The sequence below is a fragment of the Gnatocerus cornutus genome, chromosome 8 (genome assembly GCF_029298725.1).
Source record: "Gnatocerus cornutus isolate USDA-ARS CGAHR chromosome 8, icGnaCorn1.1, whole genome shotgun sequence".
Classification (NCBI taxonomy): domain Eukaryota; kingdom Metazoa; phylum Arthropoda; class Insecta; order Coleoptera; family Tenebrionidae; genus Gnatocerus; species Gnatocerus cornutus.
In genome coordinates this window covers 15,911,566-15,927,811 of record NC_142240.1, presented here as the reverse complement: position 1 = coordinate 15,927,811, position 16,246 = coordinate 15,911,566, and the positions used below count along the sequence as shown (strand labels likewise).

At 37.4% G+C, this 16,246-nt stretch overlaps 8 protein-coding genes, 1 long non-coding RNA gene and 1 other non-coding gene across 10 annotated transcripts; 7 read left to right on the top strand and 3 right to left on the bottom strand.

Moving 5' to 3' along the window:
* The first annotated feature begins 34 nt into the window (after positions 1-34).
* Positions 35-1,110, top strand: LOC148170377 (protein YIPF1). The gene is made up of 2 exons (XM_088043850.1): positions 35-308; positions 353-1,110. The coding sequence occupies exons 1-2, from the start codon at positions 134-136 to the stop codon at positions 1,054-1,056; spliced, it is 879 nt and encodes a 292-aa protein (XP_087899976.1). The 5' UTR covers positions 35-133; the 3' UTR covers positions 1,057-1,110.
* Positions 1,050-2,117, bottom strand: Lamtor1 (Late endosomal/lysosomal adaptor, MAPK and MTOR activator 1). Its single transcript, XM_088043851.1, has 5 exons — positions 1,922-2,117; positions 1,797-1,873; positions 1,662-1,751; positions 1,401-1,614; positions 1,050-1,352 (listed from the first exon to the last, which is right to left on the bottom strand). Exons 1-5 carry the CDS (start codon positions 1,967-1,969, stop codon positions 1,257-1,259), a joined length of 525 nt encoding a protein of 174 aa, XP_087899977.1. The 5' UTR covers positions 1,970-2,117; the 3' UTR covers positions 1,050-1,256.
* A 1,490-nt stretch (positions 2,118-3,607) lies between these two features.
* On the bottom strand, positions 3,608-5,721 carry LOC148170375 (uncharacterized). The gene is made up of 5 exons (XM_088043524.1): positions 5,541-5,721; positions 5,371-5,497; positions 5,161-5,322; positions 4,037-5,113; positions 3,608-3,989 (listed from the first exon to the last, which is right to left on the bottom strand). The coding sequence occupies exons 1-5, from the start codon at positions 5,631-5,633 to the stop codon at positions 3,634-3,636; spliced, it is 1,815 nt and encodes a 604-aa protein (XP_087899650.1). The 5' UTR covers positions 5,634-5,721; the 3' UTR covers positions 3,608-3,633.
* A 288-nt stretch (positions 5,722-6,009) lies between these two features.
* On the top strand, positions 6,010-6,081 carry TRNAC-GCA (transfer RNA cysteine (anticodon GCA)). Its single transcript has one exon. It is a non-coding gene; the product is annotated as a tRNA-Cys (tRNA).
* Positions 6,082-8,627: 2,546 nt separating this feature from the next.
* On the top strand, positions 8,628-9,175 carry LOC148170373 (uncharacterized). Its single transcript, XM_088044013.1, has 2 exons — positions 8,628-8,671; positions 8,718-9,175. The coding sequence occupies exons 1-2, from the start codon at positions 8,648-8,650 to the stop codon at positions 9,123-9,125; spliced, it is 432 nt and encodes a 143-aa protein (XP_087900139.1). The 5' UTR covers positions 8,628-8,647; the 3' UTR covers positions 9,126-9,175.
* A 77-nt stretch (positions 9,176-9,252) lies between these two features.
* On the top strand, positions 9,253-9,715 carry LOC148170372 (uncharacterized). Its single transcript, XM_088044280.1, has 2 exons — positions 9,253-9,289; positions 9,332-9,715. The coding sequence occupies exons 1-2, from the start codon at positions 9,260-9,262 to the stop codon at positions 9,713-9,715; spliced, it is 414 nt and encodes a 137-aa protein (XP_087900406.1). The 5' UTR covers positions 9,253-9,259.
* A 158-nt stretch (positions 9,716-9,873) lies between these two features.
* On the top strand, positions 9,874-10,357 carry LOC148170371 (uncharacterized). Its single transcript, XM_088044063.1, has 2 exons — positions 9,874-9,938; positions 9,982-10,357. Exons 1-2 carry the CDS (start codon positions 9,915-9,917, stop codon positions 10,339-10,341), a joined length of 384 nt encoding a protein of 127 aa, XP_087900189.1. The 5' UTR covers positions 9,874-9,914; the 3' UTR covers positions 10,342-10,357.
* A 2-nt stretch (positions 10,358-10,359) lies between these two features.
* On the top strand, positions 10,360-14,114 carry LOC148170370 (uncharacterized). Its single transcript, XM_088044279.1, has 6 exons — positions 10,360-10,405; positions 10,458-10,552; positions 10,661-10,714; positions 10,756-10,880; positions 10,927-11,035; positions 11,079-14,114. The coding sequence occupies exons 1-6, from the start codon at positions 10,360-10,362 to the stop codon at positions 14,112-14,114; spliced, it is 3,465 nt and encodes a 1,154-aa protein (XP_087900405.1).
* A 58-nt stretch (positions 14,115-14,172) lies between these two features.
* Positions 14,173-14,790, top strand: LOC148170369 (uncharacterized). The gene is made up of 2 exons (XM_088043916.1): positions 14,173-14,187; positions 14,235-14,790. Exons 1-2 carry the CDS (start codon positions 14,173-14,175, stop codon positions 14,691-14,693), a joined length of 474 nt encoding a protein of 157 aa, XP_087900042.1. The 3' UTR covers positions 14,694-14,790.
* LOC148170368 (uncharacterized) lies at positions 14,676-15,167 on the bottom strand. The gene is made up of 2 exons (XR_015770628.1): positions 15,030-15,167; positions 14,676-14,981 (listed from the first exon to the last, which is right to left on the bottom strand). It is a non-coding gene; the product is annotated as an uncharacterized LOC148170368 (long non-coding RNA).
* Between the last annotated feature and the right edge of the window lie 1,079 nt (positions 15,168-16,246).

The window sequence follows — 16,246 nt, the reverse complement described above, 5'->3', positions numbered from 1 at the left end:
ATTCAAAATTGACAGTTTTATTTAGGGTCCTCGCTCCCTTACGTTGGCAGCGCGGAATAAACAAATCAACTGAAAATGTCAAATAATGTCGACACGTCCTCTTAAATTATTATAAATTCGCAAAATAACGAAAATGGCAAACCTCCCCGAGGTCCCCACCGACGAATTATTGTCTTTTCATGACTACCCAGCAGTCCATAGCTCCGCGAACGAAAATACCAGCGCACAATTAAATCTAACCCAAGACACCTTCCAGGATTATCGTCAACCGCCTGAAACTGGGGGCCCCTCTGATGAAACCCCCACAAGTACGTCTTTATTTTTAAGGTTCAATTTAACTGTACGATTTTAGGTTCGTCAGTAAAATCGTTTTGGTCAATTGAGTATTACCAGCAGTTTTTTGATGTGGATACTAAAGATGTTGTTGAAAGGATAGTGGCCTCGATAACACCAAAACGTGACAGCACTCTGAAATACCATTTACGTGATAAACCGGATTTGTACGGACCTTTCTGGATTTCAGTTACCTTAATTTTTACCATTGCCATAAGTGGGAATATTGCTAATTATTTGCAACATGCAAACACACAGTACCATTGGAAGTACGATTTCCATTTAGTGTCATACGCGGCGACTGCGATTTATCTTTATATTCTTCTCATTCCTTCTGCACTGTGGGGCTTGTTGAAATGGACCACTAATATTAGAGACTTGGAAGGTTTTGAAAATGAAACTGTTCCAAGCGCTTTAGAGTTAATTTGTGTTTATGGATATTCTTTATTTATTTACATCCCTGTTTCAATATTATGGTCTATTCAAATTAACATGTTACAATGGTTACTTTTACTGATTGCAGCACTAGTGTCAGGTTCAGTACTGCTTTTTACACTTCTGCCAGCACTGAAACTTTCCCGTCATAAATTCGTGTTGATGGTTGGAATTCTCTCTTGTCACCTCTTACTGGCTGCTGGTTTTATGTTGTATTTTTTCCACACACCTAATTCCACTCCAGTTATTCAGACTGTTCATAATGCGACAAAAACAGTGACTGTATGAATGTATTTGCAATTTTATTGTAACCATAATTAATATATTACAAATATAAGATTCCATTGATTTCTCATTGCTGATTTAAGAAACTGAAGAGTGGTAATGACTGCTGACACTTTAAACTTATGATATGTTGGATTATAACTAAAGATCAGAAGCAAATCGTCAAAGACTTCTGGGGGCGTACATCTAGATACAAATGAATCTCAACAAGGGATTATGAAAGGCACAACTAAATCTTCTTTGTGTTCCACTTTAATATCATTTATCGCGACAGACGCCTTATCAAGTGCGCTTGTTATCTAAAAGAAGAAATACAAGACTTTTGTTAAGTTGCGACGAGTTTTTACCAAGTTCCTATCATCTGTGCTTATTGGTTCTGATTGAAGAATCTTGTCAGTCCAGGGAATATCCTCCAGGAGACAACTGTTAAACCTATTTGTCAATTTACTCTTCTTGGAAGCACAAACTTGTTGCACTTTAACATTATACTGTTTCATCCTTTCTACATATTCATGTTGCTGTAAGTTGTGTGAATCCAAAGCAGCAACATCAATAACATTCCTATAAAACACACTTAATTCTCCATTTGTACAATCAACCAGACTTACGTCGCCGTTTCTTGCAATATCCTATTGAGTGCAGATTGCTCATCAGTCTTTTTAGGGGCAGATTTGGAGTTATGACACAATAAATCCTCACTAAAACCAAACTTGAGAAGTCCACAAAAAAAAGTTGCGTCTTACCTATTAACCCTTTGAATAGTTGTGTGATTTGACACTGGATCTACTAAAAGATGAGTTCTCTCATTTGGTTCCCCGTTCTGCATTTAAATGTGCTAATTACTGTCTTTTTAGAGTGATTTATTTACCTGCGAAGAACCGTCATCCTTACAAAATAAGCTGTAGCAGCACCCCATATTATGTTGGTTGAGATTTTAGACGGTTAGACCATGAATGGGCTGCTTGTGACACTCAACAGTTTGAAGACTACTTGGGGCTCTGTTCTTGCTGTGTTATTTATTATCGCGAAATGTCATTGTTGACAGCTGAACAAGAGGTGGATACGAGACATCGATGTTTTCATTACATCGAATATGAACAATAAACTTCGATGTAAAAATAGAAATAAGCAAAAATTTGGTTGTATTAATGAATATTATTGTTTTTGTTTTGATGTTTCAGTTTTGAATTTCGATTGCATACAATTGTTTATTATTTATTATGCTGTTTTTATTTCCGATAGGCAACTACAGAATCGATGTTAGTTGGTAAAGTTACAGGACGTGTCGACAGAGTGCGCCACTGTTTTTAATTTAAAATTTGCAGTTTTATTACAACGCAATTTCAAGTCTTTTAAAATGAACTACAAGAGCCAGTAAATGGTCAGTAAACTTTTATTTTTTATATTTCTCTTTTTTAATTTTTTATATTTTTTATTCTTATTAGAATACTTCAAATTTCTAACCTCCTTCAGACCCTTTCGATTCTTTAGATTCAATTCTCTAAATTTTTTTAATTCCTTAGACTAGGCACCCTTTATTAGATCCTTGTCTTGATCTTATTGTAAAACGTTTGTTAGATCTTTTAGATTCTTTTTATTCTTTATATTTTTCAATCCATTAGATTTCTTACATTTCTTAGATTCTTTTTTTGATTTCTGTTTGAACCTTTTTTTGGTTTTGGCACTGGGTCCCTCTTTGGATTCTTTTTTAGATCTATTTTTAGACGCTTCAACCCTTTAAATTCCAACTTATAATTCTTTTTAAGTCCATGTAGATTTTACATCTCTTAGATTGTTTAGATTCTTCAGATCCAGATTTTAGACTTTTTACTTTCCTTAAATTTTTCTTTAGATTCTTTAGATCTTTTAGATTCTTCTTTCTGATCTTTTTGATCTTACAAACTTTTAGATCTTTTAATCCTTTATATCTTTTACATTCCTTAGATTATTTTTTGGACTCTTCTATGAATCCAGTTTTGGATCTTGCTTTGAATCGTTCTTTAGATCCCTTTTTAGTCACTTCAAATTTTATCTTAAGATTTTTTGTTACACCTTTCTTTAGTTCCTTCAGATGATTTGAAATTTTTATATTTTTTATATCTTTTATATGCTTTAGATCCTTCAAGATCCTTCAGATTCTTTAGATTTTTAAAATCTTTTAAATAATATTCTAGATTCTTTAGGATTATTTTGAGAAAATAACTATAGTTAGATAATAAATATTGGTCAGGATTTTATCATCTAAAGTCTTCACATTTTCAGATTTCTAGGTCTAGCTACTTCGATTATAGAGATTTTGGATATAATTATTAAAACCTCGGTTTGTTATATTTTCAGTTTGTAGAAAAATAAATCATAACTGCAGATTTAGGACCAACCATAAAACTAGTTCGCTTAATTTAGATAAAAAAATTAAGAATTGTTTTTCTCTCAACAGAGAACTGCGCCTCCCAAGTTTTAAACTTTTTGTGGAATTAGATTTTTTTATATTATCTGAAATTGATCGTCTTATCGATTTAGGTTCAAAAATAAAAAACTTTCACTTCTACGGCGCCAATTTATTGTAAAACTTTACACCTCTCAAAAATTCAAATCCGGATATCTCTCTATATTATACCGACCGGTATTCTTCACATAAACAATAATTTTTTTAACCAAATAAGCAACAATCCACAGCCCCACGTCAAAAACATAAAACCAATAAGCGTGCGACAATAAAACATTTACTTCGAGAGGTAAAAAATAAATAACTAAATAAACTAATATCACAACAACCCCAGTGGCAATTTCGAGAGCCCCATGTAACAATTTCCACTTTACTTTCCCAAAAAAGTCCTCATTAGCGACATTTTCCGCGTAACTAACAATTCCATGACCGAGTCCAAATGTCAAAGAAAAAAACACGAAATTATCATAATCGAATCTGTGCACAATAACTGAAAAACAAAGGCTAATAAAAAAAACTCATTAGAAAGAAACTTACATAAACTAAGTCCTAAAATTGATAGTCCTGCAAGAAAAAGAATTTTGGTTTTGAGTGGTGATAATTTGCTGAAGATGGGATAACCAGCTAAGAAGAAGAGCCACGAGAATCCGATGATTGTTAACAAAAAAGTGGCTTTGGTTTCTTCATTTGTGCTGTATTTCTCGTTTTTTTCGATGTTTAAAAACATGAGATATGGGGCCGTTGCAAAAATAATTGTAGAAATAGTTGTGTTGATGCTACTAGAAATAACCGCAGGATAAAACTGGAAGGTTCTTAGACTCTTGGCGCATCTAGCAAAATTCCGGTAACAAACCGATTTGATGCGTCTTTTTCTCAATTTCAACTCGAAGACAATACTAGAATTGATACTAAAACATCGCGCTCGCTTCTGATTATGAAGACTATTATTAGAGAGAGCGTCTTGTGCCTCTTCGGCGACTTCTTCAGGCTGGAATAAATTGTTAACACTAAGGTTACTATTCCTTCGAGTATTCTCATTGATTCCTTGCAAAATCGCACTGATTCTACTGAGCCTCTTGCTATTAATTTCATTAATATCGTCATCTTCTTCATCGTCGCTTTCTTCCGGAATGTTTGGTAAGATCTTCACACCGACATTCTCGTAGTATGTTTGCACAACGGCCGTGTTAATGGGCGGTGGTTTTTTCTCGTCTTGAGGTACTTCTTCGTCGCTGCTATCATCATCTTCTTCTTCATCACCATCATCGTCATTATCTGATGGTAAAGATGGTTCTCTGATCGGTTGCTTCAAGTGTAAGTCAGTCATTTCAATAGACAACTTGTCGATGGTTTGGAATTTACTCAGAGGAGCTTGCTTAGTTTTCCTCTTCCTTAAAAAAAGAGAAAAAGGGATGATGTTAAGAAGGATGCCTGATACAACAAGAAATGCGTGTGTTCCATAGTTATTGGTGAAGAAGAGTACCAAATGCGGGGTGGCGAGTAAACAGAACGACTTTGTGAACTGCTCGAGACTGCTGAAAAGCTGTGGATAATTCTTGAAGGAGGCAGCAGTGGCGAAGTTGAGATGGACGGAAATTATACTTGAAAACACACCTGTTGACAAAGTGTTACGTTTATTTGTACAAAAACTAAGAGCTTACCTCCGCAAACTCCATAGAAAGTCATGATGGTGGCTAGTGTGTTAAAAAAGGACATCGCCGCTAAACCACTACAAAGAATAACAACAGCAACAATGATATTCCGTTTGTGTACTTTTCGTTTAATAATATCCAAATGTTTGCAATACGCTTTGGCCCAAGGATCTAAAGACACACGTTAAACAACACTGGCAACAAAACCGATTGTAATACTTGTCATTTTCGATAAACCAACCAAGAGAAAAGCCACCCAAAGACTGGACTTAACATTGTATAAGTCTTTTAAAACGAACTCCATTAAAAAGACGCCATAAGATACGATGAGAAGAGACAGGAAGAACTGGAAAAAAGTGTGAGATTCGCCTTAGTTTACAAAGTCTCACCTGGATTGTTCCGACGACAAAGATCTCCAAATAGGGAGTCCTGAAGTTCCCGAAGGACCTATCACCACTGACGTCGGAATTAAGACGCCTCATTATAATTTTCAGTAAATCATTTTATTGAGTCGCATTGTATAAATATGTAAAACTTGATTTTCTACTGTCACGAGAAATGAATATTTGAGCGGACTTGTATCTTATCTTATCAACTTATCATTCAGCTATGACTTATCGGCGTCTTTTCCATGTCGATTCTTACCTAATAGAAGACGGGTATTTTTAAAGAAAGCCACACAAATTTAGAGGAGTTTTGAATTATTCCAGAACATATTTTATTGTTTTATTTTTTTTTTCTGGAATTTTGTGAGGAGACATCTGTGTTAATAATGATTAATTTTTAGATTTAATTTAGTTTATAAAAATACAATAGAGCTAATGGACAAGACAACGATTCAGTGAAACTTGAGTAAGTGGGGGTATAGCTCAGTGGTAGAGCATTCGACTGCAGATCGAGAGGTCCCCGGTTCAAACCCGGGTGCCCCCTCGTCGTTTTTTTCTCAAAAAGAGCTTTTTTTTTTATTATAGACACTATTATTCACACTTTGACTGCATGTTTAACTTTATGCGACTTTAAATTCAATAGTGTTACATAATTTAACTCTTCTGATTTTTAGACTTGCAGTTTCAGTTTTCAGATCGTCAAATTAATCTTCGAATTAGAAATGTTTTGAGCTTTAAGTGTTCAGTTTTAGCATTTTAATTTTTCCTTCTTTTAGTGGTAGTCCTAATCACCTAAAAAAAAAATTCTTGTTAGCCCATAAATTCGCATGACTGCAGATAGACAAGCTTTACACATCATCGATTTTCAGCATTACAAAGTGTTTATTTTCCGCTAAAAATTTATAGACTATTGTGCAACAAAGTGGAGGTTCTAGAAGCACGACAGTATGTTAAGCTTATTAAAACTTAATGCTGTTATCGCCCACATTACCTGTCAATTTTCTCTCAAATTACATCTCCAATAAATTTTGAAATACGATTGTGAAGGAAGATTTTACGATCATTCAGTCTTTATTTGAGTGGTAAATTGAAGAACAGGGGGTCTATTGTTTATTTGTGATTTTTTGTTAGAAGAGTTGACATGTCGAAAACTGGTTTTGTGCTCATCTTCGTAAGTTTTATTTTCGATTTTTTGCCTCGGCATAACTTCGTTTTAAATCTTCTAGATTTCTCTTCAAATCCTTTTTTGTTGTCAAGAAATCCACAGTAAAGATCTCACTTTTTTCAAAGACAATGCTTTAAATCGCCTTAAACAAGATCTCCCAGAACTGAGTTCGAAGAATTTTCAAAGTACCTACAGTCTCCACAAAGGGGAGGAAGACAATACCATTTGTTGGATCAAAAGAATAGTTTTGCACATTTACCTCAATGGTACAGTGTACGGATATGTCCATTACGCGATTAGTTTAGATGTGAAACCACAAGTTGGTGAAATCGATCGCGAAGAGTTCGAAATTCTTGATGAAGATGACCAGAAGATGTATTTAGATTTTGTAACCGTAGAGAGTAACCATGAAGAAATTGTGAAAGAAAATAAAACAATAACTTGCAAATCAGGAAAAGCGTTCCTGAAAGTTTATGAAAAATACGGCGAAGAAGAGAAATTTGAAATAACTCTTGACTCTGATGAGATGGTTGTCAATACCACTCTGTCTGACGATGAAGACGGCAAGTTCCGCGGATAGTTTTATTTTATTTAATTTTAAGTGTTTAGGTAATATCGCACACTCTGCTGACGGAAATGGGGTGATTGCAATTGGTCAGCGAAAAATGGCTGGTGACGATGGGGATTGCAAAGATTGCACCGGTGCTACGGGGGGAAGTACTACTGAGGCAGGGGGCTCTGCCGGGACAGGGGCGTCTGGTGCTGGGACAGGGGACACTGCCGCTGGATCAGGGGCGACTGGTGCTGGATCAGGGGCGACTGGTGCTGGATCAGGGGCGACTGGTGCTGGATCAGGAGCGACTGGTGATGGGTCAGGGGCGACTGGTGATGGGTCAGGGGCGACTGGTGCTGGATCAGGGGCGACTGGTGCTGGATCAGGAGCGACTGGTGATGGGTCAGGGGCGACTGGTGATGGGTCAGGGGCGACTGGTGATGGGTCAGGGGCGACTGGTGCTGGATCAGGGGCGACTGGTGCTGGATCAGGAGCGACTGGTGATGGGTCAGGGGCGACTGGCGATGGGTCAGGAGCAACTGGTGATGGGTCAGGGACGACTGCTGCTGGAACAGGAGACACTGCTGCTGGGTCAGGGGCGTCTGCTGCTGGGACAGGAGATTCTACTACAGAAAATGGGAACTCTGCTAGTGGGGGTGGGGACTCAACTACAGAAAATGCGAACTCTGCTAGTGGTGATGCGAAGGTTAGTAGCAGGATTGGAGGTGGAAGCACTGAGGAAGTTAAAGCTACTACTGAGGAAAATAAAGCCACCACTGAAGAAGCAAAGGGCACTACTGAACAACCCAAGACAACTGCAGAGGAAGGAAAGACAACAGAATCCTCTACTATACAAACTTCAGAAACCCCCACGGTTAGCGCAAGGACATTGAGTTCTTCAACTGATGTCACTAAAGACGATGCCTGCATCCCTCTATTTCCATGGCCCTTCGGAATGAAAGAATTCTTCGCTCGAATGAAACTTCCTCCTTTAGGAATGCCTCCCCCATTCGGAAAACCCTTTGGTATGAAATCTCCCTTCGACATGAAAAGCCCCTTCGACATGAAAAGTCCCTTCGGCATGAAAAGCCCCTTCGACATGAAAAGCCCCTTCGACATGAAAAGCCCCTTCGACATGAAACCCCCCTTCGGCATGAAAAGCCCTTTTGATATGAAACCTCTTCCTTTCGGGTTGAAAAGCCCCTTCGACATGCAACCACCTCCTTTCGGAATGAAACCCTTCGGATTGAATGCACCGTTGTTACCACTATTACGCAAATAAATGCATCTAATTTAGTCTCCATAAACGTGCTTTATCTTATCTCAATAAAAAGTGCAACTCTGAATGCAATTTTATTTAAAGACAGGATCTGCAATTATCACTTAGTAACAATGAAAACTGTCTTCGTTTTCTTGGTTGGTGAGTACCTCTCGTCCACCCAATCTAAATTTTATTTTTAAGACCTTACTGGGGTTGGGGTTCGCGCAGAGCTACAACTGTACAGCCGCTGGAAGATTCCGATACAAAGATCCAACTTGTCGTTCTTATTATCTCTGTGTCTTATACAATGGCGCTTATGTAAAAAGTAACTACACTTGTCCCAGTACCATGATTTTCAACTCAGCCAGTCAAACGTGTGTTGCCACTGGTACCGCTGTTTGCATAGATACCATCTGTGACAATCTACCATTGGTACCTTTGTTCCCAAAACTACCAGATCCCAATGGACCCGATTGTAGAACCTACATCCAGTGCCTGGGTGTCGTCACCCGTTATCCCGTTGTCCAGACCTGCCCAGATGGGCTTCTCTTCGACAACAATCTTAACCCAGAGCCCGACTGCTGGCTCGTCGGAAATTGCGCCGTCTAAGTAAAATGTTGACGCATGTAGTAGGACCATAATAAATATTCCTAAAAGCATTTATTTAACCTTGACTCGTTATCTATAAGTCTTCTTAATATGAAATAAATAAAACGCGTCAACAGTTTCCATTCAACCGTAAAATGAAACTCGCCGGGTTCTTCCTCTCCATGGTAAGTCCCCAAATCCCCATTTCTTCCCTAACAATTTCTTAGATTTTCGCCCTCGCGACGGCCGACGAAAGATGTGTAACTCATGGCCGCTTTCCATCCCCGGATCCAACTTGCAGAGACTATTTTCTCTGCGTTCAACACGGAGATTCTTTCATCGTAAAAAGCTACAAATGCCCGGAATCTGCCGTTTTTAATCCGGTGACCAGTCGCTGCTCTGTTAACTCTCATTGCGAGCACAACATCTGCCGATTTGTCCCACCCAACGTTAAAAGAATCTCTGATCCTGATCATGACGATTGCAAGACTTTTATAGAATGTGTTGGTCCTCCCGATGCCCGAATCCCCATTGTGAAGAGGTGCGAAATCGGCTACTTTAATAAAGATTTATTACCAGAACCTGGATGTTGTTTTATCAAAAACTGTTGAAATAAAAATTAATTAATAAAATGTTTCGTACCCACGTCATGTGTTATCTCCTTTTACGTACTTATTGTTCTTTCATCGTAAAAATTTAATACTTGGAATTAGATCCGAAGCAATAAATCATGATGCATTCTAAACCCGAATAAATATTTGGGGCTTCTGTGCACTTTAAATTGCATGCGATGCTGCATTTCGGTAAATCATGAAATTAACTTTGCTGCTTCTGGTAAGAAACTGCAGTTTTTTTCAAAAAATCAATTTTTTTATAGATTTTGGTGGTCCATCAAGCATGGGCAGCCACCAATTGCGATGCTCCTGGAAGTTTCCGGGTAGCCAGAGACCCAACGTGTAAAAAGTACTTCACGTGCCGCCTCGTTATGAATTATTACATCAAAGACGACTTTTCTTGCGGTCTTCTCCAACAGTTTAATCCAACAACTCAGCAGTGTGATTATGGATCTATTTGTATCGACAGTCTTTGTGATAATCAGCTGCCTCTGGTAACTCTTCGCGATCCAAATGCCATTGATCCGGCTTGTCCATCGACTGTCATAAAGTGTGAAGGAATTATAAATCAATATCCCACGATTGTCCCATGTCCCAATCCGAATCCCATGGGATGTTGTTAGATCTGTTATAGACAGACCATGGGTGAATTGTTAGTTGTTGCAATAAAGCAGATTTATTTTAAAGGCAATTAAATTTTATTTTGTTTGATAATTTTATGTTTTTTGTGGCTTCATAGTTGTGAAAATCAAACCAATACCAACACTAAATAATTTGTTATCGCGCCGCCATCCCCACCGCATTGTCTCAAGGAGGCAATTCTTATTCGGTGGAGTTTAATGCGTTGCATAAAACACACTAATTAAAAAAAAAACTGTATATTTATTTATATTCCGGGTTCTAAACACTCATGCAATAATTTTAAAGCGCACACTTCCCTAGTTGATTGCAAAATTGCATTGTAAATTACTCCCCAAATGTATAAACAGTAATCTAGTTATTTACAAGTACTGTAATAAAATAAATGAAAATTCTAGCTCATATCCGGTTTGAATAATTCGGTTTCACAAAGCGCTATTCCCGAAATTCTCCACTTTTTTGAAAACCGGCGGCGTCAGTTTTATCACAAGACCATTGTTGTCAGAGGATTATTCTGTCGAACGTAAAATAGCGCTCCAACAATAATTATAAAAATTTATGTTGATGAGGTGTCCTAAAAGTTATCTCGTTACGCAAACAAAAAATTTCTTCCGACTGTTGGAGAGCAAAAACTGCAGTATCAAAATGTTCGTTTTAGCTGCGTTACTTTTTACATTTGTAAGTAAAATCTCTTGTGTTTCTTAACCTGACCGATTTTTAGGTCCTGAAAGATTGCACTGGAACTTTTGATTGCTCCCAAACCGGCCAATTCCCGGATCCTCAAGATTCAACGTGTTCCGAATTTTATTCATGCACACAATCGGTAGACGTTTTTATCAAGAATAAATTTAATTGTGGTAATGGAACGAGATTTGATCCCTCCACTGGAGAATGTTCTTTGAATTACCAGTGTTGTTCGTCTTCGACTGTAAATTTTGAATGCAAAAGAGCTGGAAGGTTTCGAAAAGTGGATGACTTATCGTGTACGAAATACTACTTATGTTCCCAGTTGAGTCAAACCGTTTTCATCAAAACTGAATTTTCGTGTCCTGTTGGAAAGTTTTTTGATGATTCCTTGCAAGGGTGTCAGGAAAATTATCAATGTCCTTGTACAAACAGGGAAGATTTAACTACTGAACCAACAACGAAGGTTACAACAAAAGTGACCACGATAACATTCTCGAAAAATTCGTATTTCAGTACCACAATGAACGAAATTTCAACAGAATGTGATACCAGCAACGAAGAATTTCTTTGCACAGAAAAGGGACGCTTTAAAAAACGCAATGATCCGACTTGTACCACCTATTTCTTATGTTCTCTTCTTCGAAATGGTTCTTTTATTCAAACTCAATATTCTTGTCCTGTGGGTTCGTACTTCGATCCTGAAATTCAAATTTGTAACGTTGAGTATCAATGTCCATGTGCAGTTTTGCCAACTACTGTGAAACCCACAACTGATGCTTCGGAGTGTATTGCTGGTGGCAATAATTTTACCTGTTTGGAGAAAGGGAAATTTGTTAATTCGAATGATAAAAGTTGTACGTCATATTTTTTATGTTCTCTGTTACAAAACGGATCTTTAATTCAAACAAAATATTATTGTCCTTCTGGATCTTGGTTTGATCCAGAACTGCAGATTTGTAGCACCTCTTATCAGTGTCCGTGTTCTAGTCCAACTACTTTGCCAGAAATTTCAACAACCGAAACTTCTCCAATTCAATGTTCTGCTTACAAGAACTACACCGAAAATTTTATTTGTGCAGAAAAAGGGCGATTTGTAAATCCAAAAGACGAGAGTTGTACAACTTATTTTCTGTGTTCTCTTCTACGAAACGAATCTTTAATTCAAACGGAATATCCATGTCCTTCAGGCTCTTGGTTTGATCCAGAACTACAACTTTGTAGCACCTTTTATCAGTGTCCATGTTCTAATCCAACTACATTGCCAGAAATTTCAACAACCGAAATTTCTCCAATTCAATGTTCTGCTTACAAGAACTACACCGAAGATTTTACTTGTGCAGAGAAGGGACGATTTATAAATCCACGAGACGAGAGTTGTACAACTTATTTCCTATGTTCTCTACTCCGAAATGGATCTTTAATTCAAACGGAATATCCATGTCCTTCAGGCTCTTGGTTTGATCCAGAACTACAACTTTGTAGCACCTTTTATCAGTGTCCATGTTCTAATCCAACTACATCGCCAGAAATTTCAACAACCGAAACATCAACGATTCAATGTTCTGCTTACAAGAACTACACTGAAGATTTTACTTGTGCAGAAAAAGGACGATTTATAAACCCACGAGACGAGAGTTGTACAACTTATTTTCTATGTTCTCTTCTACGAAACGGATCTTTAATTCGAACGGAATATCCATGTCCTGCAGGATCTTGGTTTGATCCAGGACTGCAGATTTGTAGCACCTCTTATCAATGTCCATGTTCTACTCCAACCACTTTGCCTGAAGTTTCAACAACCGAAACGACAACTATTCAATGTTCTGCTTATGAAAATTACACCCAAGATTTTACTTGTGAAGAAAAGGGACGATTTATAAATCCACGAGACGAGAGTTGTACAACTTATTTCCTATGTTCTCTTTTACGAAACGGATCTTTAATTCGAACGGAGTATCCATGTCCTTCAGGATCTTGGTTTGATCCAGAACTGCAGCTTTGTAGTACGGTTTATCAGTGTCCATGTGTAGCTCCAACGACATTGCCAGAAATTTCAACAACTGAAACGTCAACGATTCAATGTTCTGCTTACAAGAACTACACCGAAGATTTTACTTGTGCAGAAAAAGGACGATTTATAAACCCACGAGACGAGAGTTGTACAACCTATTTTTTATGTTCTCTTCTACGAAATGGATCTTTAATTCAAACAGAGTATCCATGTCCTTCAGGATCTTGGTTTGATCCAGAACTGCAGATTTGTAGCACCTCTTATCAATGTCCATGTTCTACTCTAACCACTTTGCCAGAAATTTCAACAACCGAAACGACAACGATTCAATGTTCCGCTTATAAAAATTACACTCAAGATTTTACTTGTGCAGAAAAAGGACGATTTATAAACCCACGAGACGAGAGTTGCACAACTTATTTTTTATGTTCTCTTCTACGGAACGGATCTTTAATTCAAACGGAATATCCATGTCCTTTAGGATCTTGGTTTGATCCAGAACTGCAGATTTGTAGCACCTCTTATCAGTGCCCGTGCTCTATTCCTACTACATTGCCAGAAATTTCAACAACCGAAATTTCTCTAATTCAATGTTCTGCTTACAAGAACTACACCGAAGATTTTACTTGTGCAGAAAAGGGACGATTTATAAATCCACGAGACGAGAGTTGTACAACTTATTTCCTATGTTCTCTTCTCCGAAACGGATCTTTAATTCAAACGGAATATCCATGTCCTTCAGGATCCTGGTTTGATCCAGAACTGCAAATTTGTAGCATCTCTTATCAATGCCCTTGTGCTTCAACAATTACAACAGCAATTTCCACAACTGCGTCTGACTGCTATGATTACAGTACAACAGAAGACTTTATTTGCGCAGAAGAAGGACGATTCCCTAATCGAAAGGATCAGTCATGTTCTAGCTACTACTTATGCAACTTATTGAGAAACGGCACGTTGATCCAAACCGAATATTTGTGTCCAATTGGCTCATTCTTTGACCCAGATCTCCACATTTGTAACACCGAATATAACTGTCTCTGTAAACTGTCATCTTGAACTTTGTAATTGTCAACTTGCCAAATCAATACAAATAATCAGATGGGTCTTATTATTTATGTCCATTTTCCAGGTAGTAAAAAAAATTCCGATAATTTAAAAATAATCACTTTGTTGTAGAAATTCCTGCTTAGCAGTTTCTTGATTCTGGTAGTGTCCGAAATGTTTCACAGCAAAATTGTTGATTTCTACTCAGACAACACTTTATTCCACCCTTTCGTTCAAAAAATGCAAAACTACCGCACGAAAGACTACTTAATAACATTACTGAAAAGAAACTTGCAACAAAAACTAAGAAAATACAGAGAATCATCTCGAGACAAAGTGGAAAAACCCCGCTGCAACTGCAACTGTAAATGCCACGAACGAAATTTAAAAAAACGCTTCGTCTGTGAAAGCGAAGGTTCCTTTGCAAACCCCAGTAGTTGTCGGCATTTCTTTCTTTGTTTCCGTAACGAGATGAATCCAATCGCTGTCACGTGTCCTAAAGACTTCGCTTTCGATTCAATCCGCGGGAAATGCACGCGAAAAGCCGCACGTGATTGCATGAAAAAACAGATGTCAGTTTACGAAAACTGAAACGGATTTATTAGTAGAAAACGATGGCGCTGCTTTTACATATTTATTTTACAGAATGTGATGTGACCACAATTCGATGCGATGGAAATCTGGAACTGCAATTTCTCTTTTATGTAAAGCAAACAACGTGAGCGTGTTTCGCCAATAAATGACAAAACTTTTTATTGTCAACATGGTTTTTAAGTGTCCTTCATTACTTTGTACGATTCTGACGGGGATTCAACTTTCGTTTCTTCATCCAGACCTGGAATATCCGCAGTGCTTGATTTTCTAGACGCCGAGTCCACTCTGGAAAGAAAGGGGTTAGATGGGGGAGGTTTCAAGGGGGTTGCTTACGCGTAGATCGACTTGGCAGACGACGATTTCAACCCGAACCACTTACACATTGTGATGAATAACGAAATATTGCGTGGTTTCCTGCTTATATTTGCTCGGTGATTTAGATAACAAGTTATTGTTCAGTGGAATATAAGAATGATTCAAGTATGACAGAGCGATGCATTTTTATTTTTAGAGTGTTGCGTGGGTGGCGTCAAGTGGAATAAAATCCGAACGGGGTTAGAGGAGTTGAGTGCCCTTAGAAATTTGGATGGCCGTGGGTAACGGGGGTTGAAACCGGCGCCTTCGGCGCCCCCAATTATGAATTCCAGAGGTCCGTTTTATGAGAAATTCCACGTTTTTTGTTTCTCACGTGCATAGACTAGGTAATACCCAATCTTGTGATTATTAAATTTTTTGGATTCTTCAGATTAGACGATTCCTCGACCTCTTGGATTCTGAATTCTTCAGATTCTTATTTGAAGTCTTGTTTTCGCGAGTTTCTCTATTTTTGTGAGCCTCTCGCTATTTATCTTTATTTTATTATTTACACAGGGCTGTCCGGAAAGTAACGCACCACCTAAAAGGAGGGTAATTTAGTGGTTCCCCAAAGTATCAAAAAAATGTTTTAAAAAAATCTACACTCTGTGTTTTTGCAGTAGGACCAAAATAACATTAGGAAAATGGCAATTAGCTTTTGTTTATTAAATAAAATAATTATTATTTACATTTATACAGGGTGTTCTGTGAGTAAAACATCAAATCTTACATGGAGAATCAGACTGTTTACAGAAAAAAAATCAAATTGATTTTATTTTTATTTTATTGCTTATTTAGAATAATCTATTTTCCTACATTAAAACCCTAGGAAAACCTATCAAAATTTAATCAAAATACGATCTAGAGAATCTTGTTCTCTACCGAATGAAATTAGTTGGAAAATTAATCCAAATTTCAACTGCTTTCAAATTCATAATTTAAAAAATACTACGTCGACTCCTCATGATTTCTGATCAGGAATTTACACACTATGAGTGCAAAATTTTCAGAAAAATTAAACAATATAAATTTACACTTCTGTGATTTTCTCGCCATAGAAGAGAAAAAATTTGAAGAAAAATTTGAATAACTAAAATAGTTCAACTTTTTTCAAATTAATTTTTCCCCACGTCGTTTATTTGATCAATTTGAATTTAACCATAAAAAATAAACTACAAGAAATTATGACGCCAGAG

What these genes read in the sequence shown, in the direction of transcription:
- LOC148170370 (XM_088044279.1), top strand. Translation starts at nt 10,360, where the DNA reads ATGGGTGAATTGTTAGTTGTTGCAATAAAGCAGATTTATTTTAAAG. An exon ending in AATGTATAAACAGTAATCTA is followed by an intron (nt 10,715 to 10,755) that starts GTTATTTACAAG and finishes TGAAAATTCTAG; the next exon opens with CTCATATCCGGTTTGAATAA. An exon ending in CTGCGTTACTTTTTACATTT is followed by an intron (nt 11,036 to 11,078) that starts GTAAGTAAAATC and finishes ACCGATTTTTAG; the next exon opens with GTCCTGAAAGATTGCACTGG.
- LOC148170377 (XM_088043850.1), top strand. Translation starts at nt 134, where the DNA reads ATGGCAAACCTCCCCGAGGTCCCCACCGACGAATTATTGTCTTTTCAT. An exon ending in CTCTGATGAAACCCCCACAA is followed by an intron (nt 309 to 352) that starts GTACGTCTTTAT and finishes GTACGATTTTAG; the next exon opens with GTTCGTCAGTAAAATCGTTT.
- Lamtor1 (XM_088043851.1), bottom strand. Translation starts at nt 1,969, where the DNA reads ATGGGGTGCTGCTACAGCTTATTTTGTAAGGATGACGGTTCTTCGCAG. An exon ending in AGGATGACGGTTCTTCGCAG is followed by an intron (nt 1,874 to 1,921) that starts GTAAATAAATCA and finishes ATTTAAATGCAG; the next exon opens with AACGGGGAACCAAATGAGAG. An exon ending in ACTATTCAAAGGGTTAATAG is followed by an intron (nt 1,752 to 1,796) that starts GTAAGACGCAAC and finishes GTTTGGTTTTAG; the next exon opens with TGAGGATTTATTGTGTCATA.
- LOC148170371 (XM_088044063.1), top strand. Translation starts at nt 9,915, where the DNA reads ATGAAATTAACTTTGCTGCTTCTG. An exon ending in AATTAACTTTGCTGCTTCTG is followed by an intron (nt 9,939 to 9,981) that starts GTAAGAAACTGC and finishes ATTTTTTTATAG; the next exon opens with ATTTTGGTGGTCCATCAAGC.
- LOC148170375 (XM_088043524.1), bottom strand. Translation starts at nt 5,633, where the DNA reads ATGAGGCGTCTTAATTCCGACGTCAGTGGTGATAGGTCCTTCGGGAAC. An exon ending in TTGTCGTCGGAACAATCCAG is followed by an intron (nt 5,498 to 5,540) that starts GTGAGACTTTGT and finishes ACTTTTTTCCAG; the next exon opens with TTCTTCCTGTCTCTTCTCAT. An exon ending in TTTCTATGGAGTTTGCGGAG is followed by an intron (nt 5,114 to 5,160) that starts GTAAGCTCTTAG and finishes CTTTGTCAACAG; the next exon opens with GTGTGTTTTCAAGTATAATT.
- LOC148170372 (XM_088044280.1), top strand. Translation starts at nt 9,260, where the DNA reads ATGAAACTCGCCGGGTTCTTCCTCTCCATG. An exon ending in CCGGGTTCTTCCTCTCCATG is followed by an intron (nt 9,290 to 9,331) that starts GTAAGTCCCCAA and finishes ACAATTTCTTAG; the next exon opens with ATTTTCGCCCTCGCGACGGC.
- LOC148170373 (XM_088044013.1), top strand. Translation starts at nt 8,648, where the DNA reads ATGAAAACTGTCTTCGTTTTCTTG. An exon ending in AAACTGTCTTCGTTTTCTTG is followed by an intron (nt 8,672 to 8,717) that starts GTTGGTGAGTAC and finishes TTTATTTTTAAG; the next exon opens with ACCTTACTGGGGTTGGGGTT.